Below are 24,487 nucleotides of genomic sequence, written 5' to 3'. Positions count from 1 at the left end.
GAGCATGGGTAGGTGGGGGGTGGACAGAGTGAAAGGGAGACAGAGAATCTAAAGCAGGCTCCAGGCTCTGAGCTGTCAGCACAGATCCCGACGCGGGGCTCAAATTCGCGGACCACGAGATCAGGACGTGAGCCGAATTTGGATGCTTAACCCACTGAGCCGCCCGGGGACCCCGCTTCTTGTTTTGTTTTTGTTTTAAGTGCAGTTCCAGATTTGACTATCCCACTTTCTATCAGGCACATGACAGTGCTCATTCTCTCTCATCAGTCCATACTAATCTCTGCCTCTTAATGACCTGGCCTTCCTGACCAACACTTAACTAAATAAAATGTGAGAAGACATTCTTATCACACAACTTGAAACAGCCTGGGCCCCATTTCCAGCATAGACTCGGGGATCCTCGAATGCAGCCCCCGGAGGTAACGTTTTGAGCCCCATTACCGCTACATGATTCCACGAACCTCGCCATCACAGTACTTTTCCACTTGCCACCTTTGAAATCCCCTTCTCTTCGGTCCCCAAACACCATTTGACCACCAGAGAAGATACATGAGGGGAGGCAGCAAGCTGAAGCAGCCTCACCCAAACTCTCAAGATACACACTGCACCCATACGGTACTCAGATCTAAACCCCGTATTCAAGCCAGGAATGGAATCCAGTTCTCAGGAGCGAAATCACTCACCTCCATTACACTTCATTTCCCATTCACGAAGCCACAGCTGAGCATGAATGAGGACGTAAGTCTTCTCCCCAACCTCCCCCGTTTTCATCTCTCCCTCCACCCGGGGTGCTGGCAATTTGTCAGTCCTCACCTCACTTTAATGTGAATGGTGCCTTTGCTTCTCTCGTACCTGATATGATCTCAGACCTGCTTGCTTTTCTGGATAAAAAGGAGCATCAGGGAAGACAGGCAAGCGAAGGAAGAAGGCTGAGTGACGTGTGAACAAGCGGCCCAGTTAGAGTCTGAAGTTGGTTACCTGCACAGAGCCTTCTCCCAGAGAAGCCTTTACGGCTATTCTCATTGTAGTAGGAGCTAAGCCTTGACTTCCTGTGATCCCACTGCACGCTGTGAGTGAGATCTTAAAAGAGATCTCCACCCCTCCCAACTCCCATGGTAGGCATGGTTACCCTCATTTTACACAGAAGATAGAGACTATGGCACAGTGAGGTTTTAAGTGGCTTGCCAAAGTCACACAACTGGTAAGCGGAAAAGTGATTCGAACACAGGCACCTTTTGACCCCAAAGGCCGTGCTCTTTTCAGGAAACCCTACACTATTTCTCTGATCAATAGATGCTTGACCCCTGGTGCCAGAGATGTATCCAGCAGGGCAGAGATGAGAGGGCAAGACGAAGAATGCGGCGTTTAGCACTGGCTGTGGTTAAGCTCAGGCATGGACGGTTGGCATTGCTCAGCTCCGTGCCTGCATACCGAGGGAACACATCTGTGCCTCTTCTGTTGTGCCATCAGAGCCTTGCCTTGCCTCCCCCTTCACCTGCTAACATGTGAGGCATGGTCCCAGGGACCCCTATGGAGAGCAAAGGGGCCATTCAGGCCATGCCCCAAAAGAAGGTGAAACATAGACAATGTCACCAAGATTCCCCACCGACAAGTGCTGACACGAGGCCCCCAACAGTCGTGATGGTGGTGGAAAGTTTGCCAGTGATGATGAGATAGACCTAGTGTGGCGTGAACTCAAGGGGTCAGAGCTTGTCTGGCCCTCAGTTTGCACACCGATAAAAACAACACACACGTAAACAAATAAAGCCAGAAAAACTGAATAAGGGCCGTGGATCACAGCAATGTCCATATTCTGGCTGTGATATTTACTATTGTTTTGTAAGATGTCACCGCTGGGGGCAACCGGCTAAAGGTACGTGGGATCACTATTACTTCTCACAAATGCACACAAGTCAACAGTTCTCTCAATAAAAATGCCAATTACAAAAAAAATACTCAAAACAAAAACTTCAAACAAAACAATCTCCAGACAGTGGAGCTGACGATTCTTTGATTCTTACCCTTTCGGGCCACCCTGGGGATGAAGTGAGACAATATTCTTCTGACCCAAGAGCACGGCTGGGCTCACGCTCCTTGCCCTGCCTCCCTGTCAGTTGTAAGCAGGACATTTCTGATTATGGGTGAACAACTCAGAGCCAAGTCAACAGAGATTGTAATGCTCTAAAAAAAGAAATCATGCCCTCTTTATTCCTGAAGAGTCTCAAGCACACATTTGGCACTCATCAAACTTTGCACAATGACAAATAACCTTCACCGGTGGTTTCGTTTCAGCTCCGGATAATTCTTCCCCCCAGATAGGCATAGTTGTGGCCCTTCTCCCTATGCACAATTAAGCCTGGTCCAGAAATACTTTACAATAAGGCCACGGCCCTGGAATTTGGCTGAAGAATGGGGATATTGTTTGGGAAAATCATCTTTCTAAGAAGCACAAAAGTTTTGCCTTTCATATTCTCTGAAGTTTTAAAATGTAGCCTGCAATCTCAACTAAAAACTTGAGTTTGTGTTAAAATGACTGAACCTGGGGAGCCTGGATGGCTCAGTCGGTTAAGCGTCTGACACTTGATTTCAGCTCAGGTCATGATCTCACAGTTCATGAGATAAAGCCCCCTACCTCCATTGGGCTCTGGGCTGACAGCACAGAACCTGCTTGGGATTCTCTCTCTCTCTCTCTCTCTCTCTCTCTCTCTCTCCCTGCCCCTCTGCCCGCTCCTTCTCTCTCTCTCTCTCTCTCAAAATAAATAAGACTTAAAAAAATGTTTTTAAATAAAATTACCGAAACATATCAAAGAGTCATGTAATCTTTTGGGGGGAATAAATTCATTACAAATACTGTTCTGTATCACTATGAGTGAATGAAACATACATGTCTGCTGCACTTTCAGCATCATTTTATGCATCTGGGAAACTTGGGGAAACTTGCAGGATCAGTGAATTCTCCCTCGCTGTTCTGCCACTCTTTCTGACAGACTCACCTACATAATCATCTCTCTTTGAGGACCCCTTGCAGGTAGCATCTGAAAACCCAGGCTTTCACAAGAGGAATCATCATGCCAAAAAGCAAAAACAAAAAACGATCTTCAAAGTGGAGAAAGACATGTTTCTCCTCACCCTCCTCCATTCATTGAAGGCACGAATGCATCTTGAATTCAAATGTACTTTCCTCTGAAAGGCTATGCCAAATACCTTTTAGCAAAACTTTTACAGACCACGGACACAGACACAGACACAGAACTTTCCAGCTGGAAGGGACTTCAGAGACCATCTCAGATTGGTTCCACACGTGGGGGAGGGGCTTACAGCCCACCTTGTCTGCTCCCTCATTTCAAAATGAAGCCCAGATGCTTTAAGTGATTTGCTCAAGGTCATCAGGATTTGCACTCAGGCCTCTTGACCTCCACCACACCATGCTGTTGCTTCCAAAAATTACCTCTACCTTCCCTGCCCCTTCCATCACTGCCCAAAAAAGGAGAGAGGGAAGAAGATCCTTAAAAAGTCACGATCAATTATATGCAAAACATGCAGTCAACAAATAAACGTAAACACCTCTCTGATACATGCCCCAGGCCTCATTATGCATCTCACTGTATGATGATCACAGTGAAATGAGCAAAGAGAAGTTTTGGAGTAGCCAGGAGTCAGGACTGCTCTAAGGGGGCCCGGTCTCTAGTTGTAGAGGGCTTCAGTTGGTAACTATATAATGATGCCGGATGGTTTCAGAAAGTTCTCAGCCTGAGCAGTGCAACACAGCATTAAATATATTTTATGACACACACAGAAATGTGGTAGTAATTTTCAAAATATAAGTCTCTCTCTCTGGGTACACAAGATCCTGGAAGCATTAAGAACAGCATCGTCTGCCCTTCTCTCCATTTATTTAGTGTTAATTCCTGACTCGCCAACATTAACTGGCTGGGTCCAGACAAATCAATCAGGAAGTTTTCATCATCTCTCCCACAACCCCGGCATATCACCTTCAAATTAATTCAAGAACACAGAAGTCCCAGCGATAGCACTGGCTTAAGTTGTCACATAAAACAACAGAAAGTTAAAATCCTCAGGCAAACGGACAGGCGTTGTTCACAGGAGCTGAAATAATGGGCAAAAGACGGCCGCTACCTCGGCTGTTCGGCATCTATTCCTGTAAGAGCCTACAGTCTATTCTTAATAATAAATGCAATAGCACACCACACCGAATCCTTTTCCAGGCATTTGCAATTCACCAGTTACACTCAGAAAGCACACTCCCCCCCCCACGCCATCACTTCAGTTCGACCTTCTGAAAAGACAACCGTTTTGAGCCATTTAAGAAACAGAGAGAGAGAGAGAGAGAGAGAGAGAGAGACAGAGAGAGAGAATCCTGGTGGAAAATAATACACAGCTGTGATAATATCATGTTTTTTTAAATACCGTAATATAGTTTTACTTTTAATAATAAAAGATAAAAAAGGGGCGTCTGTGAATAATTAGAGATTGCAGTCTGAAGCTAGTTACAGTCACTGCAATTGATAATAAACTGAAAACCCCTTGAGAGCAGGTAAATGCTTTGCATCCCTGACCCCCTTGCTCTCACATTACTTAACTACCCTGCGGTTCTTGCATTACATCACCATTGAAGCGATTGGTTCCTGCATTTTAACTCTCTCCCTGTCTCCTCCGATTAGGAGCGACACCGCTGCAAAGAAACTTCGCCCGAGTTTGCTCTTTCTCGCTTCGCTTTTTATTTGTGGCCTCTTTGCTCCTGTCGCTCTGGCTTGCTCTGCCTTTTTTTTTTTTTTTTTTTTTTTTTGCCCAACCCCGGCCTCGGTTCAACTCATTCAGGTCGCTGTGCTAGAACAAAAACTCTTATCAAAGTGAAAAGAAATGCCTCTTCGGGACACGAAGAGGAGCGGAGGGGCTGGGGAAAGAGGAGAAGGAAGAAGAGGAGAAACAAAGACGGGCAGAAAGGGGAGAAGGGGAAGAAAAAGAAGAGAAGGAGGGGGAACGAAGACTGGAGAAAAGAAGGTGGTAGGGGCAAAAAAAATTCTATAAAATCGGGAAAAAAGAAAATAAAATTAAAAACAAACCTCATGGACATCACTGAGGCTGAATTCCCTCCTGAGGTGCAGAACATGAGAGCTCTGGAATGAGTGTGTGTAGAATTTGAGCCAAAGCTTAACTAGCCTGAGTGAGTCATATCCTTCCCACTTGATTCCAGGCCAAGCGATGATGTAATGCGCTGGCCCTTCTCTTGCGCCTAGCTCTGGCTCTCTCCCTCCGGCTCGCTCACTTGCTCGCTCTTTCTCCTGGGCTCGCCCTCCTCCCCCTTCTCCTTTTTAGCTCAGTGCTGGTGAAGTCACCATTTAAATCTGGCAGAACTGAAGCAAAAACTTCAATGTAACCAAAACAGCCCCAGGCCGAGTTCCAGACTCAGGGAGCCTTCGTGGTGCAATTGCCCTTAGAAACGAGTAAACAGAGGGGGAAACAGTGCCGCCTGGGGAGGGCCCAACAGCTGCCTCGTACTCAGAGAGGGACCGGGGGTTCTGTGGTCCATTGGTTCCGATTTAAACACAATATGCTGGTTACAAAAAAAAAAAAAAAAGAAAAAAAAAAGGCCCCGCGTTTGGAAACAGGAGTGGAGACACCAGCAGAGGTGGAGTCCCAGTGGGTGAACCATCAGGTTGGAAGGACAGGGCTTGACCAACCAAGACAGGTCCCCAGCCCAAGCTTTCCTTCAGGTGGCACGGTTTCCATTGCTCAAGGCTCCTTTTTTTTTTTTTTTTTTTTTTTTTTTTTCCTGGAGCTGGATGGGATTTTCTGTCACTGGATGCCAACCACCGGCCCTCCAGAGATTTCTCACATCTGACCTCCCTGTCAGCAAGGGCAGCCCCACTTTGGGGCCAAACACGCGCCTGCGTCTGAAGCCATCAAGAACTGGGAAATCATAGTGGCTTCTCCCCCGGCCTGTGCTGGGCAGAAGGGAAAAGGCCCCCCTCCCTGGTCGCAAAACACAAAGCTTGTCTTTCTGAGATTAGCACCCCACTCTCAGGTGAGCTGTCCAAGGAAGAGGGAATTAAAACACGTCCATCCTCAAAATGAAAGACAAGCTATCCGTTCCTCTACCTGCTGGGGGTGCGGTGGGATGGGGGGGTGGGGACCAGTGCAGGTGGGGCTGTCTGTGAGTTTAAAAGGATACAGGGAGAACAAACAGTATGTGTGTCTCTCCTTTAATTACAGAGTGAGGATAAACCAGCCTGGGGTGGTGGTGGAGGGGGGTTGGGGGGGTGGGGGGGGGGGAGTCAAACATCACTTCACTAACAGCAGTGAAGCCCTTTTAACTGCAGATTCTATCCTTCACACTTCTGCCCAGGACTTTACCTAGAACAGTCCAGAGACTCGCTGCTTTGTTAGCACAACTTTTTTACCCTACCTTCTCTCCCTTCAATCTTCCTCTCACCCTTCAATGCCTCCTTAAAAAAAGGGAGAAAAAAATGTGATTTTGAAAAAATGGGAAGTTCACTAGAATTTTTTTTAAATACCACAAAAGCAGAAGAAAGGCGTGGGGTTGCAAGGTTTGGTTTGGTTTTGTTTTGTTTTTTTTTTTTTTTTGGTTTGGGGGTTGTGTTTTTTGTTGTTTTTTTTTTTTCAAAAATAATCATAGCTTTTGCCAGAGTCTATTGCCTCTCATTGGTTTTGTGACCCATGACCTGAATAGGTGCTACATACATTTGTATCGTCTCCTGTTGCCAAGCGGAGAGGATCCCAACTCCTAAACTCCGCAGTTCAGAGAAATCTCTCCGTTTATTAAAGATCTCTGCTGCTGGGGACAGGGCTGTTAATCTGAGTCCCTTGGAATTTAAATCACAGCTTCAGGGAATATTGCCGCACTCAGGGCGAAGAGTTAAAAAGCAAGGTTTGCCCAGCCGTCTGCCTGACCCTGGGGGCTGGGGTGGGGAAGAGCTTTCTCCAGCCGTCTGCCTGGAGCATGACATCCCCAATTGATGCTGATGCCACAGTTGCTGCTGTGACACCTTTATCAAGGCAGGCAGCTCTGAATTAAAGGTGATCAGCCGTAATTACAGCTGGCGCCACTGAAGCCTGTGGCCTGACAGCGGCAAATGTGGTTGTTATAAAGTTTGGTCCACCATGTCAGTGGCCTGTATAACTCATTTACGTCTGACTCGCCAAGCAGCTCTTGATTTTTCTTCTGATGCAGGGAATAAATAAAACAAACTCTTCAATCACTCCTACGAGCCTTTCTTTCCACTTCGAGGTAGGTTGACAAGATTTTATATAAACTACCGTCTCCCTTTCACAGGAGCCATTGGCCATGATGGTTAATATAAAGCTAAGGAGTCTGCTTTTGCCTTGTCCGCTCTCTGCAACACCCTCCCCCCCCCCATCCTCACCTTAGCTTTCGTATTTAAATGTTTTCTTTACGTTATGATGTGAGGCACCTCAAAATGGATATGCGGTAGAAGTTTTCCAAACTGCCGTCTTCCTGTAACCTCAATGGGAAAATGCTCCGTCTGGGATCTTTCTTAGACAACATCATGGGGGGCAGGGTGAAGCTGCTAGAAAGAGGGTCCCTGTCGTTTTTTTTTTTTTTTTTTTTTTCTTCCCAGTGAAATAGGTAAAAGGGACCCTGCGCTCTAGGTAAAGATGATATAAAGGGATTACATTTTCTGTGTAAGTTACAAAGGGAATGACAGCTTTGGCCAAAGCCAGGCACAGACTTCTGAAACACAGCATCGTCGCTTCTGCCAAGAGGAGGAAGGGGCTGGCTGGGAGGTCCCAAGACGGTGAGTGTGCCTCTGATCAGTGAGTGGTGCGACCAAGGGGTTCAGAGCTTCTATAACCCAGCCAGACTCTGAGAGCCCTGTACCTGACGACGATGCCTCTACAGCAATAAGGTGCCGGGACACAATGGCATTCCAATAAAACTTCGCTGGAGTGCTGGCCTGAGCTGCAAACAGTTTCAGAGTTCAAAGGGGTCTGAGTATTTACATTTGCACTTGCCGGTCCAAACGTAAGTACCCGGCCCTGCCATTCCAAATCAGGCATGTTCACTGGCTGCTGGGTTTCTCCCCACTTGAAAAGAAACCCTTCTTTCCCATTTTCCTTCCTGTGAGCAGCTAATGATAGAGAATATCCTGTTCCCAAAAGGAAATTCCCCCCAACTCCAGAGCTTCCTTTTTCACCCATCTGGCCCTCTCGTTGACTCTCCCTCCCCGCCCCCCCCCCCCCGCCCCTGCAGCCCCCTCCATGTCCTAGCCACTCTTCCGAAGAAGGAGGACTTTGCAGATAGGACTTATGAGATGCTGTAATTCCAGCGGGAGCCTTCTTGAAAGTAGCTCCCGGCCAGCAGGCTCGGCCTCCAGATTAGCTGGCTTGCTCAGGAATGCTTGCAACACCCTCCTTTCCTTGTCATCCTTGGGGAGAGGGTGGTGGGTACCGCGCAGCTGTTCTGTGTAACTCACTCCCATACTCCCAGCTCCTGATGAAATGTTCGGCTCCAAAGAAGTAGAAGCCTCTGAGATTTGAGCTCAGGGTTCAGAATGCATTTGGACCATCTCCAAAACAACCCCACTAGAAAAGGCGCAGCTTGGATGGCAGGACTGAAGGGCGCAAGGGCCGACTAAAGTAAACTGTGTGCCTGGGTGAATTTCTGAGCTCAAACGCCTGAAAACACACAGCAAATATAAGAAACGATAGAGACCCTTCCTAGAGAGAGCTGACTTTTTTTTTTTTCTCTTATAGGTTTGAATTCATTCTCCTTAAGGAAAGGCATATCATCTTCTTTCAGACGTTGTTTTTAAAATTTGACCCATGATTCCTTCGGTCCCAGGGGAGTTTGAGGGGCCAGATAATTTCGGAGTTAAATAAGCTGTAATGACTATCACATGTACCCAGCCATAAACCTAGTATTAAAAATTATTCAGAAAAAAGTGGCATCTCTTCCTTTTTTAATTTACAATAACCATCCAGGTGGTTTTCTAAGGCCTCCTTTGCAAATTGCTTCCAGCGAACCTTCCGGTCACAGACCACTGCACACCCACGTGGTGTCATTCAGCATTCCCTTCAACTTGGGTGTCCCGTGTTTTCACAGTGGACAGAGGCTGAGGGGCTGTCTGGGTGAACCTGTGAAGCATGCATCCTAACTCTGTGCTAGCTGGATCGGCTGGTTTAGATGGCTGGGCCTGCTAAGCCAGCTCCTAGCACTCCCTGGAAGAAAAAGAGACTGGGCCACCCTTGGTTACTTTTGTCTTGTACCTACTGCAACCCCTGCAACCCAGGCCCGGCACCAAGTCCTCTCAGGCAAGTTGCTGCCCTTTGCTGTGGCCAGACCTACTTGTAAAGTTCTGAAGTGGCAATGTTAAATGTGGCTCGGACAAAGGAATGTATTTCTAATGGTGGAGGCATCAGGAACTTAGGGGTGGGTATGGAGAGATTATGAGAGCCCTTCGATCAGCTCTAAAATATTATCACTGATGCTGCCTACTCATAGCAGTTTCCCCTAACTTCTCCACCTTTAAAACGTATATGTCATTAAAAAAAACCCAAAAGTATATGTCATTTGTATCATTCAAACTTACCACAGTATCTGAAAGGCCACTGATGCCCAATGAATATTTGTTGAATAAATGAATGGTGAATGAATGAATATGCTCCTCGGCTCAGGCATTACTTTCTCCACGAACGCCTTGCCAGACTATCACACTGGGGTAGGACTGTCCGTTTCTCTAGTTTCCCATGGCATCCTGGACGATATTCTATTCCAGCAACAAGCCAGTTATGGAAAGTACCTATTTCCATGCCTGTCTTCCTCACGAGACACTAGCTTCTTCAGGGCAGGAACTGGGCTTACCCATCCCAGCATCCCGAGCACCTAGCAAGTGCCTGACTCACACATAGTAGGTCCTCAAGAAATGTGACTGGCCTAGGAGTGTGTTGGCAGCATAGGCTGTTCTGTCTTCCCTGAATATCTCCCCTCCCCCAAAGTCCTCTTTCCCTTTTGCATCCTTCGATCTTTTTCTGTGGCTTCCTGGAGATCTGGAAACTGGAAAACCTAGAATCATAAGAAAAACCCTAGGAAATGTTCTGGCTGCCTTTCTCTATCCCTGCACTATGCCATTCCTTCTCGAAGGGCCTAGATCCTTTTTGCTCCCCTTTTCCTGGATCCACATGGCCGCGATGCCCGAATGGGTACCCTGAAGTTTTGTATCGGAGCAGCTGACGCTATGACTGTTTTCTCCAGTTTCCTACGTGAAGCATCCAGGGGAACTGAAACTTGAGGTAAGGGGACCGAATATTCTCCCAGAGGTCAGGGCGCTGAAGTGCCCTCAGGAAAGGGAGACTTCCACCAGGACTCATTCATCTCCAAAGCAAAGGTGGTGTCGGCTCTAACCAGCAGTCCCTACAAGTCAAGGCACACACCAAAGAGTGGCGGAGGACAGGAGGTCAGAAATTTGTAGGTAAAGGTATAGACAGGATCAGAGCCTGCCGGTGTTGCCAGACTGCAGTGAATTCATGTTGGGTGTTGAGTGCGGCTGGGATACGGCACATAATAGCAGACCGGGACTGGCTGAGGAGCAGTCCCGCTTGGGAGACGTGGACCAGCAAAGGAAGTGACAGAAAGAGGCCTCTACCACGGGCTCTGTGGATAACCTTGGTTCAGAAAGGTAATCTACCAAATTCCCCCCGGTCCCTTGGACAAGGTGTGGTGACCGGGCCAGTGTAGGGTGAAGCTGGTACGGTGCACAGGGTTCAGAATTTAAGGAGGTGCTTCCTCTTGGGGCTGTGCACGTGCGGGTCAGCATTACGACCCTTGCTCAGATGTTGAGCTGTAGGGGCCCCACTTGCCTCTCCTCGTCTGGGCCCCAGGGGTGAAATTTACTACTCCGCGTCCTTCCTGAGCCATCAGGAGGACTAGGGAAATGATAAGGGGGGGGGGGGCGGGAAACTCTAGGTCTATCTGGCCAGCTGTGGGGAAGAGAGGTGGTGCCTGCAACAGACCGGGCTTTTCCTTGGAAGTGTCACCTGTCGCCAGTCTTTCCTTTTCAATGTCCTGTCCTTTAGCTTGCTGTTCTATTCTTCCCCCACTCTATTTGTTTTCTGTGTGAAACGCGAAGATTACGGCCTTCTCTATCCATTCTGTTAGAATTTATGGAAATTGATACATTTTTCCTCGTTCTGTAGCTATCATATATGTCTTACTGACATATGTATACGTGCATATGAATACATGAGTGTAGACACATGAGTATACACACTTCTATATTATACATACATGCATGGATACATACATAGAAACTCACATACATGTGAATATATGCATACATATTATTCATCAGCAGCCAACATTCATGGAGCACATTCTGTGCCGTGCATTATGTTAGATGTCCCACAGACGTGAGTTCTTTTCATCCTCTCCATACCCACTATGCACTATGAAGTAGGCACTCCCATTATCCCCATATTAGGAAGAAACTGACTCAGGATTTAGTAACCTGTCTACAAACCCCAGTGGAGCTGAGAATTAAACTAAAAGTTGCCTGATGCCAAAGTCAGGGATGTGACTGTGACCCCTCAATGCACTAACACCTTCCACGACCCAGATGTTCCTCGTGAGCTGGCTAATCCGTGTGGGCAGAAGGAAGCAGCGTGCTGGGTCCTGGTGATCAGGATGGGAAAAGGGGGGGGGGGTCTTTCCAGCTTCGGGATTCTGATCAGAGAGATTTACCGAAGGAGGAGGCCTGGAGTAGAGGCAGAGAAGAACGAAGCCTTTTTATGGCATAACCTCAAAGAGTTAGAAATGCAGGTGGTCACCCCTCTCGGGTGAGAGGATGGTGTTGCCTGCCTCTCACCGATCACCTGGGCTCCAGCACCTTCGTGAAATCTCATCAGGGGCCATGCTGAACTCAAGCCGCAAAGTGAATACCTGTTGGTCTCCCAGCGACCGCACGCTGCTGGCGGCCAGGGTCCTTGCTTCTTGGTGGGTGTCCTCATTTCACGTGGGGGACACCGTGTGCCTGCCAGAACCCGAGCCTCTTTTGCCGAGTATTCATGTCTGGAAAAGCAGTCCATGGGGACTTTCACACTCAGTGAACAACGGTATTCCCTTGCATATTATAAATTCAAAGTATTGGAGTGTCTTCATTCTGAATATCTGCCCCCAAATACTTTGCAGTTGCACAAAAGGGCTTTCTGAAAAAAAATTATACTTGGTTGGATGATACCCCTGAAAATACACTCTACTGGTGATTTTCATTATTAGACATCTTTAAACAAATTTTCAAAAAAAAAAAAACTACAAAAGTAAGAATGAATTTGAAGAGGTTTTGAGCATATTAAAAATAAAAGGGAAGGCTTAAAGTCAGGAGTTGTATTTGCGGTTGCGTTTTTCTTCCCAGAGACTCCTGCTGCAGGGCTCTGTGTGTATTTAGTAACTGACCTCCCGGTCCTCTGAGCAGAGAGGCTCCCCAGCACTGATTTGCTCGGAGGGTTTGCAAGGAGTGCAAGCCCTCCGACATTTGTGCCCGGAGGGGATAAGAAGAATTTTTTTTGAACCCCAAGCATGAAGCTCTTGGGCCTTCCAAATGAAATTATCTATGTTTTTATGAACAGAGCCCCTGAGTTACAAAGTTGGTTTTGATAAGAGGGAATAAATGAAAGAGAAAACTGCTGACGTTATATTTTGGTTTCCAAGCCCACGTCCAGGTTCTATGGCCCCTCATAGGCTCAGGCACGACTGTGGGGTCTGTCCTGACACCAGACTCTCAAGTAGAGAAGTGCAGTCAGTCTTGCCGTGTGCTGAAATTTAGCTTTAAACTTTAAGAGAAGGATCACAGGACACTTTCATACACAGTGGTATAGGTGTCTGTCTTTCTAGAAGTATGGTACTGTGGGATTCATAAATAGCTTGGTCTTGTCCTCTCCGTTCCCAAGAGAGGAAAACTGAATATTATGATGTCCAAACGGTCTTTACGTTTGGGAGTAAAAGAGCCAAACCTTCTCATCCTTCATAAACTTCAGAATTCCTCTGACATTAATAGAAATGGGAAGGAATGTGAGATCCAGGCACCATCTGGGCCAATGGGAGTGCCCAATTCCTTTTGCTTAGTCCTCACCCAAACTGGAAAGCAAGCTTTTAAGCCAGTGTTGGAACATATCTTTCTTGGGCAACAAGCCTCCTTGAGATGCTAATGAAAACTGCGAACTCTCCATTTAACCATGGAGCCCAGGTTTAAAATCCCCAAGAAAACAAAGCATGCTGTCTTTGTACGCAATTTCAAGCGAGGCTCTCTTACAGGTCAAGAAAAGCAGGCGCAGGCAGCGAAATCTCTATGCTTTGCAAGGCTGACCCCAGTCCTGGCACTATAATCTGCTGACCTAGGTCGTGTTTCTAGCTCACTGGTTCTCAGATTTGCGGGACCTCAGAATCTCTGGAGAACAGATTACAATGCGGATTTGCAGGTACTACCTCAAAGATTGTAACCGTCAAGGAGGACCCCAAGTATATGCATTTTAAAGCAAAACACTCTTGAGAGTTTGATGCTAGTGATCCATGGACCACGCTTCACGAAAGACTGAATTCTAGCTGGTCATCCTGTGGTCACAGAAATTTTACAAACAAATGAATTAATAGGTAAAAGAAAACACAAATAAATACGGGTATATTTTCCCTATAATTCAGGCTATAAAGGGGCTGTGGTCCTCTTTCACATCTTATTTTTTAAGGTAAAAAGTATAGTAATCTGCTCTAAAATCATCAGGCCTATAAAAATCGGCTATCGTGGCTTTTCCAAAACAGGATGCCTCCGATGGATGGAAATAAAACACATATTCACAGCGACATAACACCGTTTAAACGGTCTATGGGATTATGGTCCCAGAACCCCTGATAAGATTAGAGTTTCCTGACCTGTGGCTGGTTTTAGCAAGGCATTTCTCTCCTATGTTTACTATCAATGCTTCCAGATGTTTACTTTGCAATATTCCCAGTCTCCTGATGTGACAATCACAGGGAGGGTGCTTTGGGGAAGGGAAAGAAATATCAGTAGTCGCTGAAGAGTGCGTTGCACTGTACAAGCCCACCACACCTTTGGCATAACTGGGTTATCTTCTAGAACTTTAGTTGAACATCCAAGAGTCGTGTCGGTTCTGTGTACTACAGAATGGTGCGGAATTCTGCACAGGGTCCCCTTCTCAAGGGTTCTTTACCCCTCCCTTTCTCCAAAGGATGTTGTAAAGTTTTTCAGAAGTCTTCTATTTTTATCCTTGTAAAGTGCCAGGGGCACTTGAGATGCGAAAGTGCCAGTCCCTCCTCAGACGCAAAAATTCGAATGATGGATGAAGGGGAATGGGGATCATGACCTGTGAGTCATCAAGGGCTGCATCCAGTGCTAAGTAGGAATTAAGTGTCTGAATTACAATGATAGTCCTTGTATAATTTCTGTTTGACCAACTCTCTGTCATATCAATATGGTCACGGTGGCACCGAAACAACTATTAAAACAGACACCACACACAATTCCAAGGAACAGACAAAAGAAAAAACCTTGGTAGGTGCTGAATGTCTGGGAAAATAATGCTTCCAAGGAGGTATGGAGGTTCCAGGACACCAAGGGCAGTGAACATGAAAAATAATGACAGAGACAAGACGAAAGAGGACACTTAGGCGTTTCTTTGGTCACTTACGACCCTCTAAGCCAGAGGCCATCGCGCCCATTTCATTCTGATACTTGGTGAAATTTTACACCCATTGACTCAGAGAAGCTTTGCGTTGGTAGAAGAGGAAAGCCTCCAAGTTTGGGGAATAAAGGGATATTGGTCATTGTTCATGATTCTCATCTTTGAATAAAAGAATCTTGGGGTACTAATCCTCTTGAAAGTTCTGGATATGTTCAGACATAAATAATCTATAGTTGCCAGCAAATTGCCCTTTCCATTCGGTTTAAAGAAAAAAAATGTCCTTCTTGTTGACCTCTCATAGTTGAACCCACAGTCTTCTTCGTCTCAAATCCGAGATGCTGCTGGGTGCGTGAGTGTATGTATACCTTCTCCCAAATTGAAACAGTCTCCATGATGCATGGTGTTGTAAGGTGGCACAATTCCACAAGGTCAGATGGTTTTTGAGCCTAGAAGGCCTCATAACTTAGTCTGGGCCAGCTCCGTTTTAATCTGTCAGAGTTTCCGGTATTTTAACAAAGGCTATGTGGCATTACCCGGTATCTCGACCTGGCCAAACCACAGCAAAACTGGGACCCTTTGGTTTCTATCTCGTTTCCCCTTTCAACACCTCTCTTTGCATTTCCCGATGCCCTTTTGTTCTTTACGGGCTTCCGCTCATCTTACAAAAGATTTTTAGCTGATAAAGGCAAATGTGCTCCATTGTATATGCTGACGATTCAAGGAAATGCAAAATCATAAGTTATGGTGGCACTGGAGACACCAGGCGAGAAGATGGGAGGGGACTATCTTGGTATAAGGATGCTGCTGAATCTTTGGTTTCATGGGTCCGAGCCCCGCGTTGGGCTCTGCTCTTGCAGTGCAGAACCTGGTTAGGATTCTCTCTCCATCTCTCTCTGCCCCTCCCCGACTTGCACTGTCTTTGTCTCTCTCAGAATAAACAAAAAAACTTAAAATATATATATATGTGTGTGTGTGTGTGTGTATATATATATATATTAAATAAAAAAAATTATAGATGGTGAAAATGGCTCCAAAGAAAATATAACATGGTGATGAGAAGGGATGTTGGTATGGTGAAGTCTTTTAGGTAAGGTGTTCAGGGAAGCCCTCTCTAAAGGGATGGCATTTTGCCTGAGAATTGAATACTGAAACATGGAGGTGTGGGTGTGGATACGGAGGAAGAGGTGTACAGACAGAACAACCTGGATAAATGCCGAGGCAGGAAAAGACTTGGGGTGTTCCCTACTCAGAAGGGAGGCCGTTACCGGGAAGAGGAAAGGGGAAAGAGATAACCTGGAAGAAGTAGGGAGGGGTCTTGCTGGCCACAACAGCGTTTCTATTTCATTTTAAGGCAGAGAAAAGCCATTGGGAAGTCTAAAGGAAGGACTGACATGATCTGATTTTTATTTTTAAGAAATGGCATTAATTGCTACATGGAAAATGGATTGTCAGAGAGTAAGAATTCAAGTTTGGGGAATAGGGAAGGGATTTTGCAATTGTTTGGGCCAGTGGTGATGAAGGCTGGCACCAGGCTGACAGTAGACAACACGGTGGAGGAGGGCAGAGCTAGGACAGATTGAGGGACAGCCAGTAGCTCTACCTGAGTCGGCCACAGGAGCACGGAAGACGAGGAATGTGGGATGACTGTATGTTCAATCCCATCAAATGAGTAAATGCTGTTGCTATTAACCGTGATGAAGAAGCCTGGTATTGCATATGGCTCAAGAAGGGTCAAGAGTTTTGCTTTGCACAGGTTAAATTTGAGGTATCTAGTGACACACAGATGGAGAAATCAGGAAGGCAAAGAGGTGGGACTGTCTGAGCTCAGCAGGCAGTCAGGAGTGAAGATGTCCCTTGGGAATCAATTCTGATTGACTGTCTTTAAAGCCACAGACTGGGTGAGTCTCAGAGCTGAGTCATGCGGGACAGTCTTACAGTAAGTGCTGGGCAGAGGAGGGGTAGCTGGTGAGGTGGGAGAAAAAAGCAGGAAGAAGGCAGTGGAGATTCCTGGAAGTCAGTATAAGTACAACAGTCACTTCAGAGGACCAAGATCTACACGTTTGTTAAAAATCACCTAATCAGGGTTCTGGCTGTGTTCTGCCTAGAAAAAGATTAGAAGGCAACACAGAGAGTCAGCTGAATGAGAGAATAGTTCCTCTTATACCCTACTACCTTCCTGCTAACACTCCTCTTTCTTCCCTCTAGTTGTAAATACCAAGACAGAAATGATTGTAATGCAGAACATTGGAAGATTTTACTTGCCAGCAACAGAAGATAAGGAGTTTCAGAAAAAATTCTATCTGGGGCCAAACTCTTTTTTTTATTTATTTATTTTGGGGGGAGAGGGGCAGAGAGAGAGAGAGAGAGAGAGAGACAGAGAGAGGGAGAGAGAGGGAGAGAGAGGGAGAGGGAGAGAGAGAATCCCAAGCAGGCTCTGCACTGTCAGCACAGAGCCTGATGCAGGGCTCAATCCCATGAACCCTGAGACCATGACCTGAGCTGAAATCAAGAGTTGGACGCTACACCAACTGGGCCACCCAGATTTTGGGGGCCACAATCTTTTAGGTACCCTCTGCCTGGATACCTTTGCCTTTTACAGTCGCTATTCATGGGGGACTTGAAACACGGTTCTAACACCCAGATAAATATATGCGGTTTTTATTAGCAAGAGATAACCTTCCTGTCAACAAGGGGTTCTGCTTTATTCATTACCAATTTTGAGATTTAGCAGAAATGATGCCATTGAAATTACCCGTGGACCTTAGATGGAAACCTTCTTTTGTCTCAGGGGCCAGGGAGAAGACGAAAAAGAAAATTCAGAAACATGTTTTTAAACAATAAACTTGACTAATGTATGTGATTTTGAGAGCTCGAGGGCTTTTCTCACTTTCAGATCCGAATGTGGGCTGCTCAGTAGGTTGTAAGAGCTGCTTTCCAATAGCCATTGTCGAGAGAGCACAGGTATCGGGGGACAGGCTTAAAATGGGAGGTCCTTTTGGAATGTGTGATGATATCGGTTATATCGGGCCCAGGAGGCCCTGGATTCGAGAGGGGGCGGGGGGGGGGGGGAGAGACAGAGAAAGACTTGAGAAATTTACCACTCAAATTTCAAAAACTTAATAATGTATTTTAAAATGCAAAAGTCAAATTGTGGGTGCTTTTATGAGGACCCTTATATTCCGGGTAAATCCAAATCTCCCTACAAAGCAGTGGCATTGGCTCTACATAAATCTGTCCCTTCCCGGAAGATGACCTATACTGACTTCTAAAGAGCAATGGGGGAAGTCATGGGGGTGCAGGTAACCGCATAGTCTGTGACCCCAAGCGCTGCAATCATTATTTTAAGTTTGGAGGGACCGCAGAAAAATTCACCCCAGGAGTCTGATGCCCAAGTCAGAGTTCCCTTTATTGCAGCCCCGGGAGGCCTGGGTTGCGGGGAGGTTCTCCTTGATTTAATTCCCTGAATTTGTTCTTGGCTTTGGGCTCTTGGGAGTGGCAGTTGTGCCCTGAACAAGGTCAGTCGAGGGGCACTGGAAATGGCCCATGGAAACAACAGCTGGGGTCCAGGGCATGTCCCCTTAACTGAGTCAAGATGGCCAGACTCTGTCGATCAGAATTTGTCAGAGCCTATTTCATAGTCCATTATTAAATGCCCTGATGTTTTTGTAACCAAATAAATGCATTATGAACAGGACCCTTTTCCTGCAGTTCTCTACAACATCCTGGATCTGTTCTTAGGAGTGGATAAAAAGCAGTAGTGACTGTGGCCACAATAATGCCAATTTATACGTGTCGTAAAGCAATCTGTTACCTCATTTGATCCCCCCAGAACTTTTCCCCAGGAGAAAGCTGAGGTCAGAAAGGTATAATAACTTGGTCAAGAACACAGAGTTAACTAGATCCCAGGTCTTCTGAATCTTAGTCTGGTGTTCTTTCTATCACATAACTTTTCTTCTTGTTGGGTCTCCTGGATGCATGTTGTTTTATTTTGGAAGGTGATTTTTGTATTTGGTTGGCTGGGGTGGTTGGAACTCTTCTTTTTTTTTTCTGTTTAACTGTAGTAAAATGTACATAACATAAAATTTACAATTTTAACCTTTTTCAAATGTACAGTTCAGTGGTATAGGTGAACTTTTGAGGTAGGAAAGAACAAAGAAGTGTAAGAAAAAGTATTATAAAAATAAAAGTCAATAGGTCCTTACTAAATGCCGAGCAATGTGCAAAGAGTTAACCTTCAATATCTCACTAAATTCTGGCTGCAATTCTTATCCTTTTTTTCTACAGATGAAGAAGCACAAGTTCAGAGAGGTTAAGTAATTTGTCCAAGGTCACACAGCTGGCCCTGGCATTCAGGTCACACTCCCAGGCACTTGATTGACGCATTCACACTCTAATGCATCACACCTTGTTGCTTTTCCTTGGGGGCTGCTGTTAAACAAAACAAAGAAGAACTGAAAGGCCCAATTCTTCTTTCTTGGCTTCTCTGCCGGGTTTGAACCCTCACATGTTGATTGGCAACAGAGCAACCCAAGCGCTACCAGAATTTGAGAAGTACTTGAGACAGGGAAAAAGGCCAAAAGTCTCTTGCTTCTCCTCTGACAATCTGAACAATCAGGATCACTCTTTTCTAGTCGAAGCTAGCAACATCTAAGACTGGCCCAGGGTATCCAAATTAGGCTTATGCTAAAGCAAACTGTAAGAGAACCTCATGTTTTTTGAGAAGAGATGATGGAAAAGCAGGAAACATGTTTCTAAATAGGAAGTGTCTGAATTCATTTCGCAATGAATGTCACTAAGTAACTCAAGCGATCTAGTACACACTTTTGGATAACAGGTTATCCAAAACGGGTTACAGGAAATGTAGTTATAACTTCATCCAAAAAAGCAGGCTTCTTATGGACTGGTGGAAAAAATACACACACACACACCATAAAAATACGTACACACTTGCGTATTTCTATGCCAGTGAACTTCGGCTATTTTGACTCATACTGATGTGTATCCTCAGGTTTTATACAGCACGTGGGAGATACAGAGAATTAAAAAGAAACTTTGGACAATTACCTCATAAAAGCTGCATGTGTCTTCGTGCCCTACTCTTTGTACACAAGTAAGCATTCATGGATGAAACACATTTATATTATTTTTGGATAAACCGTCAGCTTCTCTTAGTCTGCATTCATCACCGCAGAAAATATTTCCAATGACAGACACACAGCAGCACTTAGAATCCCAGAACCAGGCAGACAGTCTTAAATGGACAGATAACACTTAAAATCACCTATTAAAAGCCAATGAACTCAAACACTCTTCAATAGATGTGCCGAATGGTCTTAAACACATTTTACTTTCTTCTTCTTCTTTTTTTTAAAGTTTTATCTATTTACTTTGAGAGAGAGTGCACGCACAGGCCCTAGTAGGCAAAGGGCAGACAGAGAGGGAGAGAGAATCCTAAGCAGGCTCCCCACGGCCAGTGCAGGGCCCGACACGGGGCTCCTTGAGATCATGACTGAGCTGAAATCAAGAGTGGGATACTCAACCGACTGAGCCACCCAGGCGCCCCCAAAACATTTTACTGACTATCGCACGTGGCAGGGAACACTCACGATGCCATCAAGAGGATGACGGATGGGGGGAGAACTGGTACAAAGAGCATGAGAAGAAGACCCAGGGAGCTGGGGCTCCGCATCGCGCCCAGTGCATGGGTCCTCAGGGCAGTGCCTGGCTCCCAGCTGAGAACTACACCCTTATGGCAGGGCACAGGAAGAAGCAGACCCTAAGAGCAGGTGAAATCACAGAAACAAAGATTCTTGACACAGGAAACAGACCTCCAGAGCTTACAGCAAGACAACAAATGCTTTACTCTGTTCCAGGAGCTTGGCTTGTGGCCACAGCCGAGCCGTCCCCTGACGCCCCTAACGTGAAGGTCCTGTGCTGGAGATGAAGTCCCATAGTGATGTTTTGTTGTTGTTTCTTTCTATTTTGAAATGATTTCTGATTTTCAGAAGAGTTGCACCGAGCTTCCCCTCGTGTTAATTTCTTCATTAACCCTGGCACGTTTACAAAAAAACCTAGAAACCCACACTGGTGTAATGCCAGTAACTAAACTCCAGACTTCATCAGTCCTCTTTTCCTTTTCCAGGATACCACCATAACAGAGCTTTAATAATGTTATTCCCTTGTTCAAAAACAAGTTCTCAGGGGCGGCTGGGGGGCGCTCAGTGGGTTAAGCCTCTGACTCCTGATTTCAGCTCAGGTCATGATCTGGCGGTGCGTGAGATCGAGCCCCATGTCAGGCTCTGAGCTGACAGTGCAGAGCCTGCTTGGGATTCTCTCTCCCTTTCTCTCTCTCTGCCCTTCCCTTGCTCACTTAACTCTCTCTCTCTTGCAAAATAAATAAATAAATAAATATTTAAAAAAAAACAAGCTTTCAATTGCAAATCGAAGTAAATGTTCTTCAGTCATTTGGTTGCTTCCTGTATTTTTAGAATCATCACCACTATTATAGGATACACCAACGTGTATCCTGTAAGGTTTGGCTAGAGCCAAACTGGACATGTTTGCTTTCTCTCCGTATATCCTGACCTTTCCTACACCCACAAGTTTGCTCACACTCGTCCCTCTACCTGAAACATTTTCCAGGACTCAGGGTTCTAAACCTTCTTTTAAAAAAAAAAAATATTCATTTTTGAAAGGCAGAGAGAGACACAGCACGAGTGGGGGAGGGGCAGAGAGAGAGGGAGACACAGAAACAGAAGCAGGCTCCAGGCTCCAGGCTCTGAGCTATCAGCACAGAGCCTGACGCGGGGCTCGAACTCACAGACAGCGAGATCATGACCTGAGCCGAACTCACAGACGGCAAGATCACGACCTGAGCCGAAGTCGGCCACTTAACCGACTGAGCCACCCAGGCGCCCCACTAAATCCTCTTTAAGACTCAAATCAAGTGCTTTCCCCTTTCAAGAAAATGTTCCCAGTTCCTCAAGCCTGGTGTGTTCTTTCTGGCCTAAAAAAGCTCTGGTGTGCCATTTTGGTGCGTTTCTTGTGTTGCACGTTGGTAAGGGTACCACCAAATGAGACATCAGAGCAGGGCAGGGTGGAGGCCAAGGCCTGAGCTGCTGAGGGTCAGTAAGAAAGAAGGCCCTGACCCCTGAAAGAGGAAAGGTAACAGGGGTCCCTGGATGTAGACACTTCAGCGAATTTGCAGAGCCCCTCCACATCCTCAACCGCTGGTAGAACCCAATTCCTTAGAGGGCTGAAGGCCTAACAATATAATTTGATTCTCCTATAGATTGAAATCATATCATAAAATAAAAAGAGCAGGATATTTCCTAACTCTCACATTCCATTACTTTAGCGGGAATAAAGCCTGTTTTCACCCAACCTCTGTGTAGAGGAAAACCTCACGCTTTGTAAACTTTTTTGTTTAGGTTTTTATATTTTGTCCTCCTTTTGCTAGTCTGTTAAAGATTATATCGTAAATATACTTTTTCTTTTGTAGCCACACCTCAGGGGAAAACACGAATATACCCTGACTATTGTGATTGTTTTGTATTTTTATAATTCTGCCTTCATATTGGCATCATTATGGTAGAATTTTGTATAGTTACAGATATATAATAAAAATGATTACTAAACAAGAAATAAAGCTTGGCATATCCTGAGATGTTTTCAAAACCCAGACAATGTAAAAAGAATGTATGATGTGACCTCTCCTATTAGAATGCAGAACCCTTATTTTTCTTTTCTGCAAATGAAAAGATGTGATATGCTTTTTGTTAGTTTCCTTATACATCTCTTAGCATGAAGTGAGCGAATAAATTTAACCCAAACCGAACAGTATAAAGGGAGATCAGGCATTAGACCCAGGAAGGGACACCTTGTGAATGCGATACAATGTGATATAACCTGATGATAGGGCATTTTGCGGGAAAGTCTGATTTGTGTATATGACTATGCAATATTCAAGGCTGGGGAGATCATTCAAGGAGACGTATGATTAACTTCATGTGAGTACAAAGCAGACGTGCAGTTTTTAAACCTTTAATTATCTTGCACTCTGTAACTGTTTTTCTTTTGAAAGGCAAAGCAAACTCTTAGCAAATTCTGTTAATAAGAATTGAATGTTTCCCACTTGCAGGGTTTTAAAAATCGAACACATCCTTCAAATAAAAATATAATGTGGACTAATTTCAAGTCTATTGAAGAGATATTTGTTTTTGTTTCCTGGGCTTTGTCATTTTAGGGAGACAGGCTGGATGTGACTTCAAAAACAATTGTATAGAAAACTGTTTATTTTATTTGCAAACCTAGAAATATTTTGCAAGTTTACAAATAAACTAAACAAATTTTTCTCTTTTGTAATACTGAAAAGATTTCTTTTTTTTTTTTTTACTGTTTCATCTTTGTTCTTTTATTTTTTTTTTTTTACATCATCCAATGGGATTTACTTAGAAAATGATTTCAATCCCAAAGAAAATATTTAGGCAGATTTATTCATATCCTTGGGGTTTAAAAAAATTTTTTTTTAACGTTTATTTATTTTTGAGACAGGGAGAGACAGAGCATGAACAGGGGAGGGGCAGAGAGAGAGGGAGACACAGAATCTGAAATGGGCTCCAGGCTCTGAGCTGTCAGCACAGAGCCCGACGCGGGGCTCGAACTCACGGACCGGGAGATCATGACCTGACCCGAAGTCGGAGGCCTAACCGACTGAGCCACCCAGGTGCCCCTCATATCCTTGGGTTTAATATAGATAGAAGCTGCCTGAGTGTATTTAAGTGAAGAAAGGAAATATATTCACAGTTCCTCATGCATATTAACAAGTGCTTTTTACTCCAAAACCCTCAAAACATTCGATAAGAACTTGAACACCTTCAAAACAGCTTCTAGAAAGGGACATAGTAGCATTTTAATTGCCAACAACAAAACTCGGTGGCAGTTTCAAGCCATGAGAAGGGCAGGGTAAGTGTTTACCAGAAGACACGCTGCAGACCATGTATCCTCGATGGCTCTGACTGGCAATGCAGCGCTTGCCCTGGGACTGAGCTGGTCCACCCAGGGACAGCATGCCTCTGAGACCTTTGAATGAGGTTATGAAAATCTTCTGGATTTGTGTTGAGTGGGTCATTCATGGGCAAGTCAGAACTTTCCGTAGGACCCCAAGAGCATCTATGCTTGCTTCACACTCCACCTCAAAGCAGATCCCCAAATCTCGTCCCCGATGACCCCCACTCAGTTGAAGCACAATTTGTGACCACCGTGCCCCGATACAGTCAAATAAGGGGCACCACTGAGTTTCTTGAAAGGGTATGTGGCCTGCAATGGATCACTTCTCCCCTGTTTCTGCTGCTCCCTTCCTTTTTCCTTCTCCCTTTTTTGGGGGCCACCCTACCCTGACTTTTATATTTTTAAAATCTTTTTTTTTTCTTTTAACCGAATAGGTTTGGGGCTGATTCTCAAAAAAAAAAGCTGCACCTGCATAGATAAAGGACCCGTTAACAGCAGGAAAGAAATGTGATTTGGGACTGGCTCAAGGCGGGGAACTACCCACTGAATCATCGCTGACACCTCCAGGGTTTCCTTGGAGGTCTCCCATAAGAACACGGACCCAGCCCAGCCTGGTTCAGCTTATGAGAGCTTAGCTGAAGGTGGTATGGCCACCAGCCATATTACTCATTGGGGATATTGAGTCATATACACTTATAAGGAGTGGGCACAGAACGTTAAATATCCCTAAGGTGTTTTGTAGCTTGAATGATACTGCTGAGCCCCAGAGTGATGGAACTCAATTCCT

The 24,487-nt window shown here is 45.4% G+C and overlaps 1 protein-coding gene across 11 annotated transcripts in view; it reads right to left on the bottom strand.

The window, feature by feature from the left end:
• Nucleotides 1-24,487, bottom strand: part of CREB5 (cAMP responsive element binding protein 5) — a 495,995-nt gene that overhangs the window by 127,967 nt on the left and 343,541 nt on the right. Inside the window, exon 1 of one of the 11 annotated variants that reach the window (XM_003982897.6) lies at nt 5,085-5,258. The exons of the other annotated variants lie outside the window; for them this stretch is intronic. Within the exon in view, the coding sequence (XP_003982946.1) occupies nt 5,085-5,131 (47 nt within the window). The 5' untranslated portion in view covers nt 5,132-5,258. Of the gene's footprint in view, nt 1-5,084; nt 5,259-24,487 lie in introns of those variants that run through there. 11 annotated transcript variants of the gene reach the window in all.

The sequence above is a fragment of the Felis catus genome, chromosome A2 (genome assembly GCF_018350175.1).
Source record: "Felis catus isolate Fca126 chromosome A2, F.catus_Fca126_mat1.0, whole genome shotgun sequence".
Lineage (NCBI taxonomy): Eukaryota > Metazoa > Chordata > Mammalia > Carnivora > Felidae > Felis > Felis catus.
The sequence above is the reverse complement of the archived record's forward strand: the minus strand, read 5'-3'. Positions and strand labels throughout refer to the sequence as shown.